Source organism: Arachis duranensis, chromosome 10 (assembly GCF_000817695.3).
Source record: "Arachis duranensis cultivar V14167 chromosome 10, aradu.V14167.gnm2.J7QH, whole genome shotgun sequence".
Classification (NCBI taxonomy): Eukaryota; Viridiplantae; Streptophyta; class Magnoliopsida; order Fabales; family Fabaceae; genus Arachis; species Arachis duranensis.
The window spans coordinates 3,130,482-3,146,961 of NC_029781.3; the positions used below are offsets into that span (position 1 = coordinate 3,130,482).

At 34.3% G+C, this 16,480-nt stretch overlaps 3 protein-coding genes across 4 annotated transcripts; 2 read left to right on the forward strand and 1 right to left on the reverse strand.

The window, feature by feature from the left end:
- Positions 1-3,884: 3,884 nt before the first annotated feature.
- LOC127742766 (uncharacterized) lies at positions 3,885-4,739 on the forward strand. Its single transcript, XM_052255506.1, has 2 exons — positions 3,885-4,198; positions 4,253-4,739. The coding sequence occupies exons 1-2, from the start codon at positions 3,885-3,887 to the stop codon at positions 4,737-4,739; spliced, it is 801 nt and encodes a 266-aa protein (XP_052111466.1).
- Positions 4,740-10,632: 5,893 nt separating this feature from the next.
- LOC107468613 (putative serine/threonine-protein kinase) lies at positions 10,633-12,804 on the forward strand. 2 transcript variants are annotated; one of them, XM_016087920.3, is made up of 7 exons: positions 10,633-10,733; positions 11,105-11,203; positions 11,387-11,499; positions 11,574-11,784; positions 11,901-12,138; positions 12,230-12,380; positions 12,459-12,804. In XM_016087920.3, the coding sequence occupies exons 2-7, from the start codon at positions 11,116-11,118 to the stop codon at positions 12,771-12,773; spliced, it is 1,116 nt and encodes a 371-aa protein (XP_015943406.1). In that variant the 5' UTR covers positions 10,633-10,733; positions 11,105-11,115; the 3' UTR covers positions 12,774-12,804. The 2 variants fall into 2 exon arrangements, with proteins under 2 accessions (XP_015943406.1, XP_020989330.1); XM_021133671.2 differs by having other exon boundaries at positions 10,637-10,677.
- Positions 12,805-13,319: 515 nt separating this feature from the next.
- On the reverse strand, positions 13,320-16,113 carry LOC107468615 (clathrin light chain 1). The gene is made up of 3 exons (XM_016087922.3): positions 15,610-16,113; positions 14,051-14,204; positions 13,320-13,957 (listed from the first exon to the last, which is right to left on the reverse strand). The coding sequence occupies exons 1-3, from the start codon at positions 15,984-15,986 to the stop codon at positions 13,532-13,534; spliced, it is 957 nt and encodes a 318-aa protein (XP_015943408.1). The 5' UTR covers positions 15,987-16,113; the 3' UTR covers positions 13,320-13,531.
- Between the last annotated feature and the right edge of the window lie 367 nt (positions 16,114-16,480).

Below are 16,480 nucleotides of genomic sequence, written 5' to 3' on the forward strand. Positions count from 1 at the left end.
TATTACTCATCAGCGCTAAAATTTCTGTAATTATGATCATCATAAAATTCACATTATATATATTACTGAAATATTGTAATGATACCTAAAAAGTATAAATATTTCAGATTTTAAATACATATGCAGATAATTATTTTTTTCATCCTAAAATGAGTTTGGTTGGTAAAAATAACATAAAAGTATATGATAAATTCAAATATTAAATTCTAAAAAGTGCTTTTAAAAAGAAGAAAAAAGTTATTGTATATTTTATATTATAGTTTAGCTAATATATATCTTAAAGATATATGAATGACTAAAATAAATTATTTGGGTCTTAAATTTACCGAAATATAACTTTTACATATTGCATACGCAAATGTAATTTTTCACTAAATTATATAAAGTTATAAACTGCGAGAGGAGTCCACGAATTCCAAATGTACATAAAGCTGCTACACTCCTCCAACAATTTATATTGATATGCAAAATAGCTAGAAACTGTGTAATGTGAAATGCGCATAAACTGCGAACTTTTTTGCTTCTCCATTTCCATTTTCTAGCTCTGCATCACCATGCATCACTGTATCATTGGCATTAGTCCCACTGCATTGTTTGATTTTCCAATCATGCTTTCCTAATTTTTAGAATATTCTGCTTTCTCCTTTTTTTTTGATATTTTTTTGTTATTTTTTTAGCGATTCTTTGATTATTTTGTTTCAATTTTATCAAAAGATCAATTTTTTGGAGGTCTAGAAAAGGATTAGGATTGGCAAGGATAATATTATTCTTAAAAACTTGAGAGAAAAATAAGAAATATCATTGAGATTTTTTTGAAGCGCAGAAAACTTAGCCAATGAAATGAGCCAATAATCAAAGAAGACATAACCTGACAAAAATTGAAAAAATAAATAAACACAACCCCAAAAAAATTGATCTTTTGATAAAATTAGAATAGGCCTGAAAATTGAAAAATATGACCGGAGAATTAAACAATGTGGTGGGACTAATGCCAAGGATATAGTGATGCATGATGATGCAGAGCAAAAAGATGGAGATGGAGAAGGGAAAAGGGTGGCGGTTTATGCACATTTTACATCTACACAAAAACTGCGAGATCCCAACAACGGTTTTTAGCTATTTTGCATATCAACATAAACCTCAGTTTATGTACATTTGGATGGACCCTTTTCATTGTTTATATAATTTAATAAAAAATTACATTTGTCTATGCAATATGCAAAAATTATATTTCGGTACATTTAAAATTCAAATATTTTATTTTAGTCATTTGCCCTTAAAATTATTAGTTAATAATATTTTTATAGAAAATGCAAAATTTAGTTTTCTAATGTATTTATTATTATACAGTTATCAAAATATAAAATTTAACAATCTTTATTAGTAATAACCTTAACATATTTCCTAAGAAATTAAGGCAATTTTTTTGTTAAATGTAGTTTCACATGAAACTACAAAGTCAAGAGAAGTCTTAATCATTTGATATTTAGAAATGGCATTAACGCAAGTAGTCATCTTTTGCCAAATCAAGAAGAAGCCGAACCTATTGACTTTGAAGTTTGAACATCATCACTTGCTGATCAAATCTAATGACCAAAAAAGATTTGAAAGAATAATATAACAACTGAGGATATTTATTCAGCTTGGGTTTAGGACTGTACCCAGTAAATCTTATAGTCCAAGGTAGAACATAAGAGTTGAATGGTTATATTCTAAGTTCATTGTTGAAAGTTGAAACTTGGCGTTTTCTGAAAATGGCTGGTGATGGTTTTAATGCAAACATACCGAGGATGATACTAATTCTCTACGCCATATCTACTAGAATTTATTATTGATAATGTAAGCTCATAAATATGTATATGACTATGTGTATATATTTCCTTTCACATAATAAATACTTTCTTGTAAATATGACCTTCTATAGTTTTATATATTTACAAAAATTTTGTTCAAACTTACTATGTCAAAGAAGTAAAGTCCACCGTTTTAAAAAAAAAATATTATGATTCTTTTGAAACGTAGACACACAAAATATTATGATTCTTTTGTGTGTGTTTGGATTACCGTTTGCAAATGGGAGTTTGTATAAAATTGATTTTGCAAACTTGATTTTGATAAAAAGTAAGTTTATATTGAAGTGATTTATGTTTGGCTTCTTTGTATCAAAAGGAATTATAGTAAAATAAATATGGTTTAGATTACACTACTCAAAATCACTTTTAGATGAAAAATTACTAAAATAGACATCAACTTAAATAATTTTTTATATTATCCTATCATTTTAATTTCAATATTTAAATAATCTTATTAATTAATTTTTAATATATAAGAGTATTTAATCAAATATGTTATATTTTTTTAAATTTTAAATATTAACATAAAAATGTTAATTTAGTATTTTTTACATTGTATTTTTGGTTTAATATTCTTAATAATTTTAGTCTTAATATTATTTTAGAATCTAACGTGTATGATTTTATTAATACCTATGATTAATTTTTTATTTAATTTATCTTTTTTTAATAGGATCATAATCTATATTATAAAAAATTACAATAAAAAATTATATATACCAGAATTATAATTATAAAAAAGATTATTAAAAATAATAAAATTAAATATTTATTTTGACGGTGATAGAAATAAATCTAAAAATTCTTGATGATGTATTTTATATAGTATATTTTTAGTTCTCTTAGTACTTTTTTTAGTACTTTATAGTTTTTTACTATTATTATTTATAGTTAATTTTTTGTTTAATTTACTTTACCTAATGGAATCAATAAATCATATTATAAAAAGATAATAATAAATATAATATACAAGAATTACAATTATAAGAATGTATAATGTCAAATAAAAATTTAACAAAAAAATAAAAATAATAAATAATAGAAAAAAAGGAGCTCATATGGAGATATAATAAGAATTCTATAAATAATACAAACTATAGGATAAAATTGGTAAAAGAAAAATAGATGTTTAGGGTAAATGACTAAAAGCCCGTTAGTGAAAGTAGAAGCTAGAAATTATTGCTTCTGGTAAACGTGGATTTAGATACAAAATCACTTCTGCGTTTGCCAAACTAAAAATTAGCCAAACAAAAAATTGAAACTTTCAAAAAACTTAAACGTGTTTTTTCTTCTCAAACGGGTTTGCCAAACACACCCTAAATAGTTAACCATGGTATGGTAATTGGTAAGGATAACAGTGTTAATGTGTTTCAGTGTTTGTAGTTTGCAATTGAAAGTAATAAATCCAAACAAACTAATAGTATTTTTTTAAAAATCTTTATAATTTGCACTCGATTTCAATGTGTAAAAGAACGCCACTGTAGTATTTTCTAAATAAATATCCAATTCAATTCTTGTTCATTTTTATAAAGGATAAAGTGATTTCTGTTAAAAAATAAATGAATATTTTGATTCTCAACCTTTTTATTTTCGAATAATACGATTTTTTTTTTGTAAAAAAATCCATTAAATAATAACAAAAATTAGTTTTGTGGAAGATTTTATTTATATTTTTTGAAAGTTTTAAATCTCCACACAATTCTTTTCAACAATATAACCAATTACTACCACTATTACCACTACGGCACTACCTTCTTCATCCTCATTATTATTGTTAAGAGTGTTGAGATGCCACATGACAAGACACGTGCAACATATTAGAGTTTGTTAGAGAAATCAGTTAAAAGAAAACTGAGTCAGTTACATCTAATAAGAAGTAGTTAGAGCCTCACTCACTATAAGTATCAATGCATTGTAACAAACTAGTTAGTTCAGGTAATACAACTCATTTTTCAGGAAACCTCTCTCTCTCTCTTGTTCTTCATCGTAAAGAGTTTGATACCTTCACATGGTATCAGAGCTCAACGATCCATGGAGAACACTGCGCAAACACCAAAAGCTCTAACGAGCTTCCTCAATCAGAATACGTTCGCTGCATTTTCAGCCATTAAACTCAACGAGAACAACTACAAAACATGGAAGAAGCAAGCACTAGCATGCATAAAGGTGAACAAGTTTCAAAGTCATCTTGATCCAAGGATGGTACCTGCTAGGTTTAGCTCAGAATCAGACAGACATGAAGGAATCGAAGCTCAAAGCTACACAAACTGGGAAGTGCAAGATCAGTGCCTTGTGGCTTGGTTAACAGCAACAATGGAGTCTAACTTTGTCAACCGTGTAATTGAGTACGATTACGCACACCAGATCTGAAATGTGTTGAGTGAATATTTTGAATCTAGAGTCAAATCGAGGATTAAGCAGCTCAAGACTCAGTTAAAGACACTCAAGAAGCACGGTTCTCCAGTAACCGAATACATGGCGAAGATCAATCAAGTTGCTGATGCACTTAGTGCACTTGGAGCTCCACTAACCAAGGACGAGTATATTGAAGCTGCACTGGGAGGGCTTGACGAAGAATACAATATTTTTATCACCGTGGCAACAGCAAGGATTGAAGAGACGTCAGAAAGCGAGTTTGAATCTCAGTTGCTCGCTCAAGAAGAATTAGTTGACAAGTTTAGAAGGACAGAGCTAGGATCAGTTCAGGCAAACATTGCTCAAAGAGAAGATACTCCAGAAAAATTTCAAGGAAGAGGGTTCAACAACTACCGAGGAGGTTTTCGAGGCTCAAGAGGCAGAGACTATTTCAGAGGCACAGGAAGGTCAACATGGTGGCAGGGCAGTAGGCCACAATGCCAACTTTGTGAAAACTTGGCCATACAGTAGTGCAGTGTTTTCATAGGTTTAACCAAGACTTCATGAATCCATAAATGCAGCCCCTCAATGCAGCGCAACCACCTTCAGCAGCATTCCACAATGGTACAAGCTCTCAAAACTCTCAACAAAGATTCCAAGAAGTGAAGACTCAGCCTCCCACACTACTCAATCCTCAAGCATTCCTTACACTGCCTTCAGCTCTCCCAGACACAGCTTGGTACCCTGATTTGGGTGCATCTCATCACATCACGTTTGACAAAAGAACTTCATCACAGGATCTGATTATGATGGCACTGAACAAGTGTTTGGAGGTAATGGCCAAGGTATGGATATTGAACACATTGGAAGTTCATTCATGCATGCATCTTTATCTAATAGACCTTTCAAATTGCAAAACCTATTACATACCTAATATATCTAAAAATTTAGTGAGTGTAGCCAAATTTTCCTTAGATAATAGTGTGTTTTTTTAGTTTTGGCCTTATCTGTGTAATGTTAAATGTCAAATCTCCAAAAAGATCCTCTTTCAAAGATTGCTTAAAGAAGGACTTTACAAGTTTGAAGGGATCGAAATTGGCCCAAGAACAAAGTCTGTACCTGTTAATCCTACTTGTTTCAATGCAATCACTGTTGAAAACTCCAAAAATACATATGTTGAATTTGAAAATAAGCATGTGCAAGCCACTGCCAATGCGAGTTTAGCATTGAATAATAAAGAAAGAGCAAACTGAATTTTAATTCAATGGCAAATAAAGTTGTCACAAGTCCAATTTCAATTTGTAATTATGCCTCTCAATTGTCTTTAAATACCTTAGTAAGTCATGTTTCAAATGCAAAAGCCCATGTCACTTGTAAAAGGGTTAGTGATACAAGCCAATTATGGCATAGAAAATTAGGACATCAATCTGATAAGGTAGTAACTCTAGTGATGAATCAATGTAATGCTTCAAGTTCTGATAATTCAATGAATAAAATTAGCTATGATTCCTCATTATGCAAGTTGTATTAGTAAAATTCACCAACTACCTCATCTTGAGTCTCATTCTAACTATGCACCTTTAGACCTTATATTTTCTGACATTTGGGGGCTAACACCCTTATACAGTAGATCAGGTTGCAGGTATTATATCTGCTTTATTGATGCAAGCACAAGGTATACTTACACATACCTACTCAAGACCAAAAGCCATGCATTTGAAGCATTTCAGCAATACAAGTCAGCAATCGAACTCAAGACTGGGATAAAAATCAAAGCCTTACAAACAAACAACGGTGGAGAATATTTGTCCACACCATTCAAGTATTTTTTGGTAACAAATGACATTCAACATAGACTTACATGTCCCTGTACCCATCAGCAAAATGGCACAGTGAAAAGAAAACATAGGCATATCACAGAAACCTCACTCACATTGCTAGTCCAAGCTAACCTTCCTTTAAACTTTTGGGATGAATCAACCTTTACTACCACTTACCTCATTAATAGACTACCCACCCAAACTCAATAACAAAACACCTCTTGAAGCCCTCACCAACACAAAATCAGACTACAGTATCCTACAACCCTTTGGATGCACATGTTACCCGCTTCTCAAACCTTACAATGCACACAAGTTTGATCATAGATCCCAAAAATTCATTTTCATAGGTTATGCTCCCAACCAGAGAGGTTACAAATGCCTCCTGCCAAGTGAAAAAAAAATTATTTCAAGGAATGTCCTCTTCAATGAGTATGAATTTCCTTATAACCAACTCTTTAGGAATCAACCAAGCCAATCCCTCTTTCACACCTCACCTTTCACCTTCACACCTTCCTTGCCAAATCTTCTGCCTCAAACCAACTTCAATTCCACTCATAAACCTAACATTATCCAACCTCCAGCCACCATCTTGCCCAACCAGCCCACTCCATCTTCCTCATCAAGGCCATCACCAACTCTTCCAGCACAACCTCTCACCTCAGCAACAAGTACTTCTAGTCATTACAATGTCTCAACTATCCATTCAACACCATAATCTTCAAGTCGAGGCAACACCTCCACTCCTACTACAGCAGCACCCCAAGTGACACCAACCCCTTACCCCACATCTTCTCCCTAACCACACCAGCATGCATTGCATACATTGAATGACACTTCCAATACATTCAATTATATATCTGAACCATTATCTACTTAATCTTTTTCTTTCTCTATTAATCATGATTCTGATGTCACTGCTGCTAATTCTTTTTTCCTTGAAACTCCCTTAACTGTAGATGTGCCTGAGCAAGCCCCAACTAAGATAGTTCTCCCTGCACTATCAGCAACTACTACAAATCACCATCTCATGCAAACAAGGAGTAAGTTAGGCATCTTCAAGCCGAAAACTTATGCAGCAGTGCACATTGACCTCTTTCAATGCGTCCCTCAAACAGTTGAACAAGCACTAACCAGCGAGCATTAAAAGCGGGCAATGGAAGAAGAATATGAGGCCCACATTAGGGATCACACTTGGACAATAGTGCCAAAGCCACCCCCAAGCACAGCCCCTACCATTGACAACAAGTGGGTCTTTCGAATCAAGAAGCATCCAAATTGTACAATTTAAAAGTACAAAGCACGGCTTGTGGCAAAGGAATTTCATCAAAAAGAGGGAATTAACTTTGATCACGTGTTCAGCCCGGTGGTCAAACCTCCCACTGTTAGAGTCATGTTGAGTTTGGCATTAGCAAAGGGATGGAAGATCCGACAATTCGACTTTAACAACGCCTTCTTAAATGGCGACTTCGAAGAAATTGTCTTCATGACTCAACCAGAAGGCTTCATCTCCATCCACACTCCTCACCATGTTTCCAAGCTCTAAAGATCATTATATGGGCTGAAACAGGCCCCTAGAGCCTGGTTCACCAAGCTGAAACTCACTCTCAACAAGTTTGGCTTTGACAACACCAGATCAGACACGTCACTCTTCACCAAATTCACACCTGCATCAGCGACTTATGTTGTCGTAGTCACAGGAAACTCTCAAGCAAAAATCACAGCCTTAGTCAACCAGTTACATGCAGTATTTTCACTAAAAGACTTGGGGAAAATGAACTACTTTTTGGAAATTGTGGCAATAAGGAACAACGACCAAGTAATGAATCTATGCCAAACAAAGTATATCAAAGAACTCTTAGTTAAAGTAGGGATGCAAGAAGCCAAAGCAATGCCTACTCCAATGGCATCTAGTTTGAAACTCTCAGCGCAAGGAGGAGAATTGTTTCAAAATCCAGCACAATATAGATCAGTTGTTGGAGGACTCCAGTATACAACAATCACAAGGCTATAAATCTCTTATGCAGTAAACAATCGTTAGATAACCACTGAAAAATAGTAAAGTGAATCCTCAGGTACTTAGTAGGCACACTTCAGCGTGGCTTAAGGTTCCAAAAGTCTGATGAGAGTAGAATCTATGCAATCACAGACTCAGATTGAGAAAGTGATGTAGATGACAGAAAGTCAACAAGTGGATTTTGTGTCTTTTATGGACCAAATCTTGTCTCTTGGTCTAGTCGAAAGTAACATGTAGTATCAAGAAGCTCCACCGAAGCTGAATATAGAGGGATAACTGCTGGACTTGCTGAAGTCATTTGGTTGCAGAACTTGTTGAATGAAATGAGGATACCTTGCACCACTAAACCAAACCTATACTGTGATAGTCAGAGTGTTGTACTACTTTCAGCCAATCCAATCCTACACAACAAGAGCAAGCACTTTAAACTCAATCTCCACTTCGTTAAAGACTATGTGACCGAGAAGAGACTACATATGATCCATATTCCAACCCAAGAGCAGATAGCAGATTGCTTAACAAAAATTTTGTCAAGCCCTGCCTTCCAAAAGTTCAAATTGAGATTGAGAATTGCTGACAGAAGATGTAATGACAGCAGGACAATTAGAAGCCCAGACAACAGAGTTGATGTTAAGAGTTCAGAAAGTACAATAGACAAGAAGGAACAAAGCACAGGTCTTAGAAATTCAAGTAGCAGGATTGATGTTAAGAGTATTGAGATGCCACATGACAAGACACGTGCAATATATTAGAGTTTGTTAGAGAAATCAGTTAGAAAAAAACTGAGTCAGTTACATCTAATAAGATGTAGTTAGAGTCTCACTCACTATAAGTACCAATGCACTGTAACAGACTAGTTAGTTCAGCTAATACAACTCATTTTCATTCTTGCTCTCTCTTGCTCTCTCTCTTCTTTCATTTTTGTTCTTCTTCGTCAAGAGTCTGATACCTTCACAATTATCACTCATACTTCTATTATTTTTATTGCTTTATTATCATCATTATTCTACTCCATCATTACCAATATCAATATTATCATTTATTAACATTCAAATTTTCTTCTTTTATTTCTTATTCGATGTTATTTTTTCTTTTAAAAGGTATTTGTACTACGATTATTTTTTTGCGACATCATTTTTATCAATGATTTTTCTTCACTTAACCACCATTGGTGAATGAATTTTTCAAAAATAAACTTATTAATAGTTTATGGAAGTTTAAAACCCCCCACAAAATACCAATAAAACCCTCCACAAAATTAATTTTTATTATTATTTAACGATTTTTCTAACAGAGAGATCGTATTGTCCCAAAATAAAAATATTGAGAGTCAAAATGTCCAATTTTTTTTATAAAAATTACTTTATCCTTTATAAAAATAGATAAAGACCAAATTAGATATTTACTAGTATTTTTTTAGCAGCTTTTGGCGTAAATTTGTTCATTATTTAATCACTAAATCAGAATTTTAGAAATCTTTTTTACTCTCCATTATTTCCTAGTGACGATATAGCAATATCCAATTAGAAAAGGGTTTTTGAACAACGTTGGATTTTTACTTTATAAGACTGTAAAATTTATTGAGAAAGCAACAGTTGTGCGAATGGAATAATTAAATTTGGACTCTACTAAACAGTTATTTATGATTCGTAATGTTATTTTGCTTAAATTTTCAACTGGTATTAAGGAGTCTCTTTTCTTAAAATTTGAGCTTTATATCAATAAATAAATGATTGACTAATTAAAAATATAAAAATACTTTTATTTTTTAAAATATTAAATATCTAAATTTTTTAATTAAAAATTTTTAAAAATTTTGAAATTTTGGTGAAAACTCAAGTCCAGTCGACTTCACGTGAAGTTGATAACTGAGAGTCATTAGATGATTTAACTGATTTAACTAAATTTTTATCTAACGGCTCTTAACTATTAACTTCACGTAAAATCAAATGCACTTGAGTAACTGAATTTTCACCTTAAATTTTATGTAACTTGTTTCTTTGAACTTTTGCTCGTTGCTAATAAAATAATATTTTTAATTATCCGAGTTATTCTGAACAGCATTAGCACTGGTCCAAAGAGTTAGGAACAGGACTAAGAAAATACAAATAGAAAGATTTGGTTTATGCAACATTGAGGCCCAGCCAAGTGGGAACTGACAACAGGGCATGCAGCATGCTTGAATGTCATCAATATCTCTCTGGTTTAGTTTAATTAACCTCAATTATAATCATAACCTCTAACAAAATATTCGTAGAGATACTTTAGATTTTTCACTAAAATAAATCCACATTGGTAATAAAAAATTAAACTTGTGTCTTTGTGGAATATGAAATTACTACTCACTATGTCAATTGTATTTTCTTTTTTAACCATCAAACAAATAATTAATGCTCAATGTCTACATCCACCATCTACCTTCTCCATTCATTATAAAGTCAACTTCAAACACGGCTGGAATTTCTTTTTTATATTTAATTGTTACTATATTTTTATATTTAATTATTATTATATTTTTCAAAGTCCAACTCAACTAACTTGGATTATATTAACCAACCACTTTCACATTCTCTCATTTCTTCACGTTTCTCTTTAAGGCTGCTTCTTTTTTCTTCTTCAGCTTGTGCATTCGGTAACTAACAGTTTTTGCATCTCTGCCTCCATCTGAATTGTGCTAACATCAACCATGTATCCTCTTTCTCTGTCTCTGAACTCTGAACACACCCTCTTATTATTGCTTTCTCTTGTCTTATGATAATTGACACTTAGCATTGTTTTATTAAGAGATCTTTTGTGTCTTTTTCATTCTTGAAGTTTTAGTCTTTTTGGCTTGAAAATTGTGATGCTGAAATCAGTTGTTTAAGTGACAACTGGGTTTAATCCTCCTCTGTGTTTTTTCTTTTTCCTTTGTCCTGTACCATGCAAGTTGTTTTCATGTTACATTTTTAAAATAAGGTTTTTGTCTCCAAATTGAACAAGAAAATAGCAATTCTTTTCCCACTTGGAAGTGCATAGCTACTAGTTGAATTTGATTTATATTAGTATCTAATATTATGCAGATTGCAACACCATGACCATTAAGAGTTGTGGCTGCTTTGGAGCCTCAACTACAAAGAAGAAGAAAACTATAACTTCTCATAGTCCCAATGAAATTGATGGTGAGGGATTGTTGCTTATTTCTCTTCATACTTTCCGGCCTTGAACGATATTCGTGATCAGATAACTATTTTCTGTGTACTTCTTGATTATTGGTTAATGATTTTCCAAGGCAAGCCTTAGATTTTCATCATCTCCAAGTAGATGAGTGTTTGATTGTTCTTCTTTTCTCTTTTGTTGTTAAGGCTATCCCTTAGCCAATGTTAGGCAATTCTCTGATAAGGAACTGAGATTGGCAACTGATAATTATCATTCAAACAGTAAGATAGGAAGAGGAGGCTTTGGAACTGTTTTCCAGGTATTCAGGTTACTATGCTTCTAAACTTGTAAATCTTGTAATTGTGGAATTAATATGATTTGTGATTATCTTAGGGAACCTTAAAAGATGGAAGACAGGTAGCAGTGAAGACCCTTTCAGTTGGATCAAAGCAAGGAGTTCATGAATTCTTGACTGAAATTAAGACATTATCAAATGTTAGACATCCAAACCTTGTTGAATTGATTGGATTCTGCATTCAAGGACCTAGCCGCACATTAGTCTATGAGTATGTGGAAAATGGCAACCTTGATAGTGCATTACTTGGTAATTTAAATTTGACAAATCTGAATTATAAAGTCAGAAATCAAATACATATACTCATTTGAGAGAGGATGAAACATGTAAGCTTTTGAATCATTTTCTCTACTATCTCTTTGCAGGCACAAGGACTAAGAGAATTAAACTAGATTGGAGAAAAAGATCTGCTATTTGCATAGGTACTGCTAAAGGTCTTGCATTTCTTCATGAGGAAATTGTGCCACATATTGTACATAGAGACATCAAAGCTAGTAATGTACTACTCGACAAAGATTATAATCCGAAAATTGGTGATTTTGGATTGGCAAAGTTATTCCCAGATGACATTACTCACATCAGTACAAAAATTGCCGGAACAACGTATGTTACTTAATCACATCTCTTAAGTTTTATAAACTTGGAATATGAAACTGATTAATACTCTACCCTTGTTTGGTTTCTATTTGCATAGGGGTTACTTAGCACCAGAATATGCATTAGGTGGACAGTTAACCATGAAAGCTGATATATACAGTTTTGGTGTTCTTGTGCTTGAAATCATTAGCGGCAAACGCAGCTCGAGGAGTAACTGGGGAGACTCCAACAAACTCCTATTGGAATGGGTATGTAACTATGCAGGCAAACCTCATTTACTGTTTCTCAAGTCTCAAGTTTAAACAAGTTTCTATATGGTGCAATAGGCATGGCAACTTCATGAAGAGGGTAGACATTTGGATATTGTGGATCCAGAGATGGAAGAGTTTCCAGAGGAAGAGGTGATGAAGTACATGAAGGTTGCATTGTTTTGCACACAGTCAGCAGCAAGCAGGAGGCCATTGATGACACAAGTGGTTGACATGCTGTCAAAGGAAATTCAGCTCAATGAGAGTCAATTACAACAACCAGGATTCTTCATGGATTCAAATGATGAATCCTCTCGGATCAAGTCAACTTCTGACTCTATAATTCCTAATGTTAGCTCTAGTCATAGTTTTACTCAGGTGGCCCCTCGATGATCATGCCTAAATAAATATAAATAGTGGTTCACAGGCTTAGGATTTTTTTTCACTGATTCATTTTTCCTGGAATATATAACGACGCACTAAAGCAACTAGCCAACTAGGGGCTAGGTATATTGATGCCGGAACCCGTAGTGGATCACTGTATAGTAAATTTACAATATACTAGTTTTGCTGCTTATGTTCATAGGAAATCGGAGAGATAGTTATGCTAGAAATACATGTCACAAGAAGGTGGTTTGTGACTTTGTGTAATAGTTTAAAGAGATTTGTTCAACATAAAAGGCTTCTGGTGCAAAATGTTTGGTCAACTTGTCGATTTGCTTGAACATATTCAACTATTCTAGCTCATTTTTTTCAAAGCCCCGGCAAAATAGCCTCATTCTCCAATCATTTAACGATAAAACGGCCAAAACAGATGGAAATCAATGTGCCTCTCCCCCAAGCAATACAGAATGCGCCTAAGCCTATATTGTGGTATAAAGATAAAACATCCGACTTTTAAGTTTACACATTTATTTGAGTCAACAAGTCAAAAGATCATTTAAGTTAAAAGCAAATACTCTGTTATGTAAACCCACTAAATCTGCATGGCATAATTGTCAATAATTGATTTAATTCATACAAAACCTTGATATTGGTCATAAAATGCGGGTAATAAGCATTATAAACTAATTGCTGGGCAAAAAGATTCATTAAAGACTGTGGGGAGAAAGGTGATCTTAGATGATGGAACCGAAGAATGATACGCACAATTATGCAGCAGGCTGCTCCTCAGGGGCAGCAGCTTCTTTCTCGGGTACATCTGCAGAGCCGTTAGAAGAGGCATCCTTTGGTTGTGATCCATCAGTAGCAGGTTCAGGTGCTTTCGATGTGGCTTTTTTTCCATCCTTACCCTCTTTGGCATCTTTAGTTTCTTTGGCAGGAGCAGGAGGTGGAGGAATCATGTGAGGTGGTGGTGTGTGCTTCAGCTTTAATAGTATCTGTCGCATCCTAGCGAGATCGGTGGGTTTACCAGGCTTAGGGCCTTGGACAACTGTAATTGATGGCTTCTTGTCCTGATCCTTCTTGCCTCTTTTCTTTTCAATGTTGGGAACCTCCCGAGGAATGAGCTCTGCAATTGCTTTCCAATAAGCTTTGTCTGCCTCTTTGTGAAACTTCTCTTGATTAGCCACGAATAACTGCTCCACAAGCAGATTTCATTTTCTACCATTAGAAGGGCAGGGAAAAACATATCACGTGACAAATGATAGCATGATGAAAGTGAAACTTACCTTCTCCCTTTCCCTATTTTGAACCTTGTTAGTCTCAACATTAAGCTTCCTTTTCTCATAAAAAGCCACCTTATACTCCTCTGCTTCCTCAATAATCTTCAATCTGATTTCTTTTTCCCTTTTCTCCTTCTCCTCTAACTGAATAGCATTTTGACTGTATAAGGAAGCCAAACATTAATTGATTTATTTTTGGGTTAACAACATAGATCTTAGATTTTTAATCACCCAAGATCAGAAATTAACTAAAATGATTGTCCTTCCAACAAGTATGAGAACGGATTTGCCTCTGTTAACATGGGATTTATATATCAATGGCAATAGATATTTTGATAAAAGAAAATGTCAAATTAACCTTTCTGTTAAAATCATCCTTACAAATAGCACCTACAAGCATTTTTGGATATCTTAAACAGCAAACACATAATCTGAACTAATGTAATAATACCAGTGCCTGCTTGGTCATGTACCATCTAATTTACATAAATATTTCATGTCAAATTTAGAAGCCTATTGCTGTATTGCGACTTGTTACTACAAGAAAAGCCAAATTATGCAGCAGCATAACACAAATTGTAGTTTTCTTTTGTCATGCATAGACCAATTGCTAAGCATACGATATATCAGAAATTCAGAAATTATTCAATCCAATATACATATGGCTTGGCATTGTTGGCAAAATTGACTAGATTTTATTTTATGTTATTTGCCATCAAGGCCTATTTAAGAAGCACACGTGATTTTTTATTTTTACTCTTTTTCATGGATAGACAAGATTAAATATCAAACTGCATTCATTTCATATTTTCTATAGCACTCTCAAAATCCCAGAGATGTACTTAGGATGATCTGCTCTAATTGCAGTCCTTGTCAAGATTTTCGGTCACCTAGGTCTTTCGAAAAGTGCTTCCCTTATCTAATAGAGAGATTAAGAATTTGATATCATCACCTTGAATGTGATCAACTCACTCCAATAGTCCAATGGGCAAAGCCACAAAGGGATCATTCTTGCATAAACTTTTAATCCGGTAAAGCAGGTACGCAAGATAGATCACAAAGTTCAAATCACCACTAAAATTCGACACACAATCCAACTTGCTACCTCACCATAGAATTTACCTTAGAAATAGCTCCTACACAACACGATTATTATGGACCAAAGTCTAGAGATCCATCCGACTAAGTAAAAATTTAATTCCCCCTTCTAATCCCCTTGATCCAAAACCTAACCACTGTTGAACTGGTGCTACGCTAATCAACTCCCTATATATCTACCGAAAATCACATCAACATATCTCACAACAGCACAATTAACTACTTCAATTGAACTCAACTAAAGAACTAAACTCACCAATTCGTTCCTTTCTACATCAAGATCAAGCTCCCCGAATCCTGATTCGTGATCCTAAGTCCTTACTGCTTACACATACCGGCAACAAACTTCGCGAATAAACAGGTTAAAAGCTTCTCTAGAATAAAGTAAAATCACCACAGATCTAAAGCAAATTCAAATGAGATCTACCAAATTCAAAAGTAAATTGGGAAAGTTCAAAACCGCTCACCGGCGCCACTCCCGAAGCGCGTAACCTTCCTCCGGCTCCATCTCAGTTGGCGGCGGAAGCACCGGACCGTCGGAGACGAAGACGCTTTCGGCACCGCCATAACCGTTCCCGTTCTCGACAGTCTCCGATTCGAAAGGGGAGTGAGAGTAACCAGGATTGGGATCGCTGAACCCGTAGATCTCCGGCGAGGCGGCAGCGGCGGGGTCATGATCTACGGTGACATCGCCATCGGGGGAGAATCCTCCGGTGAAGCTGGAGTAACCGCCGTAGCCAGAGTAGGTGTCGTCCTCCTCGGCAGCGTTGTGAGCGGCGGCAAAGTGGTCGGCGGAAGAAGAGTTGACGTTTAAGTCATCGGCGAAGGAGTCGAAGGAAGACATGGTTGCGAGTTTCTCTCTCTTGTGTGAAGTGAACACAGCGAGTGCGTTCGTTCTTCTCTCTGCTTTCGTTGAATGGAATAAAATTAGAGCCGAGTTGAGCACAGTCTATAAACTTATTTTGACTCCTTAATACTTATCGCTGAATAGATGTTGATCCTTCATTTTTCATAATTAGCATTTTTTTGTATTATTTTGTGTTAATGAATCTATACTTTTATCTTGTCCAACCTACCAAATATACTACATAGTAGGGTAGTAATGGTAAAAATAACACATAAGATTATGAGGGGGATTTTTTTATTTAAATTAAAAATATATGATATTTACCAATTTAAATAGACGTAGAACTATTTATTAAAATACATTTTTTATCACATCTAAGATGCAGTGGGGAAAACCACATTAAAAGCGTATCACAGATGCACTGCTACCGTGTTGTGACATGTCACGTACTAGTCATATCTCGGATGCACCCGTGATATGACCAAAATTAG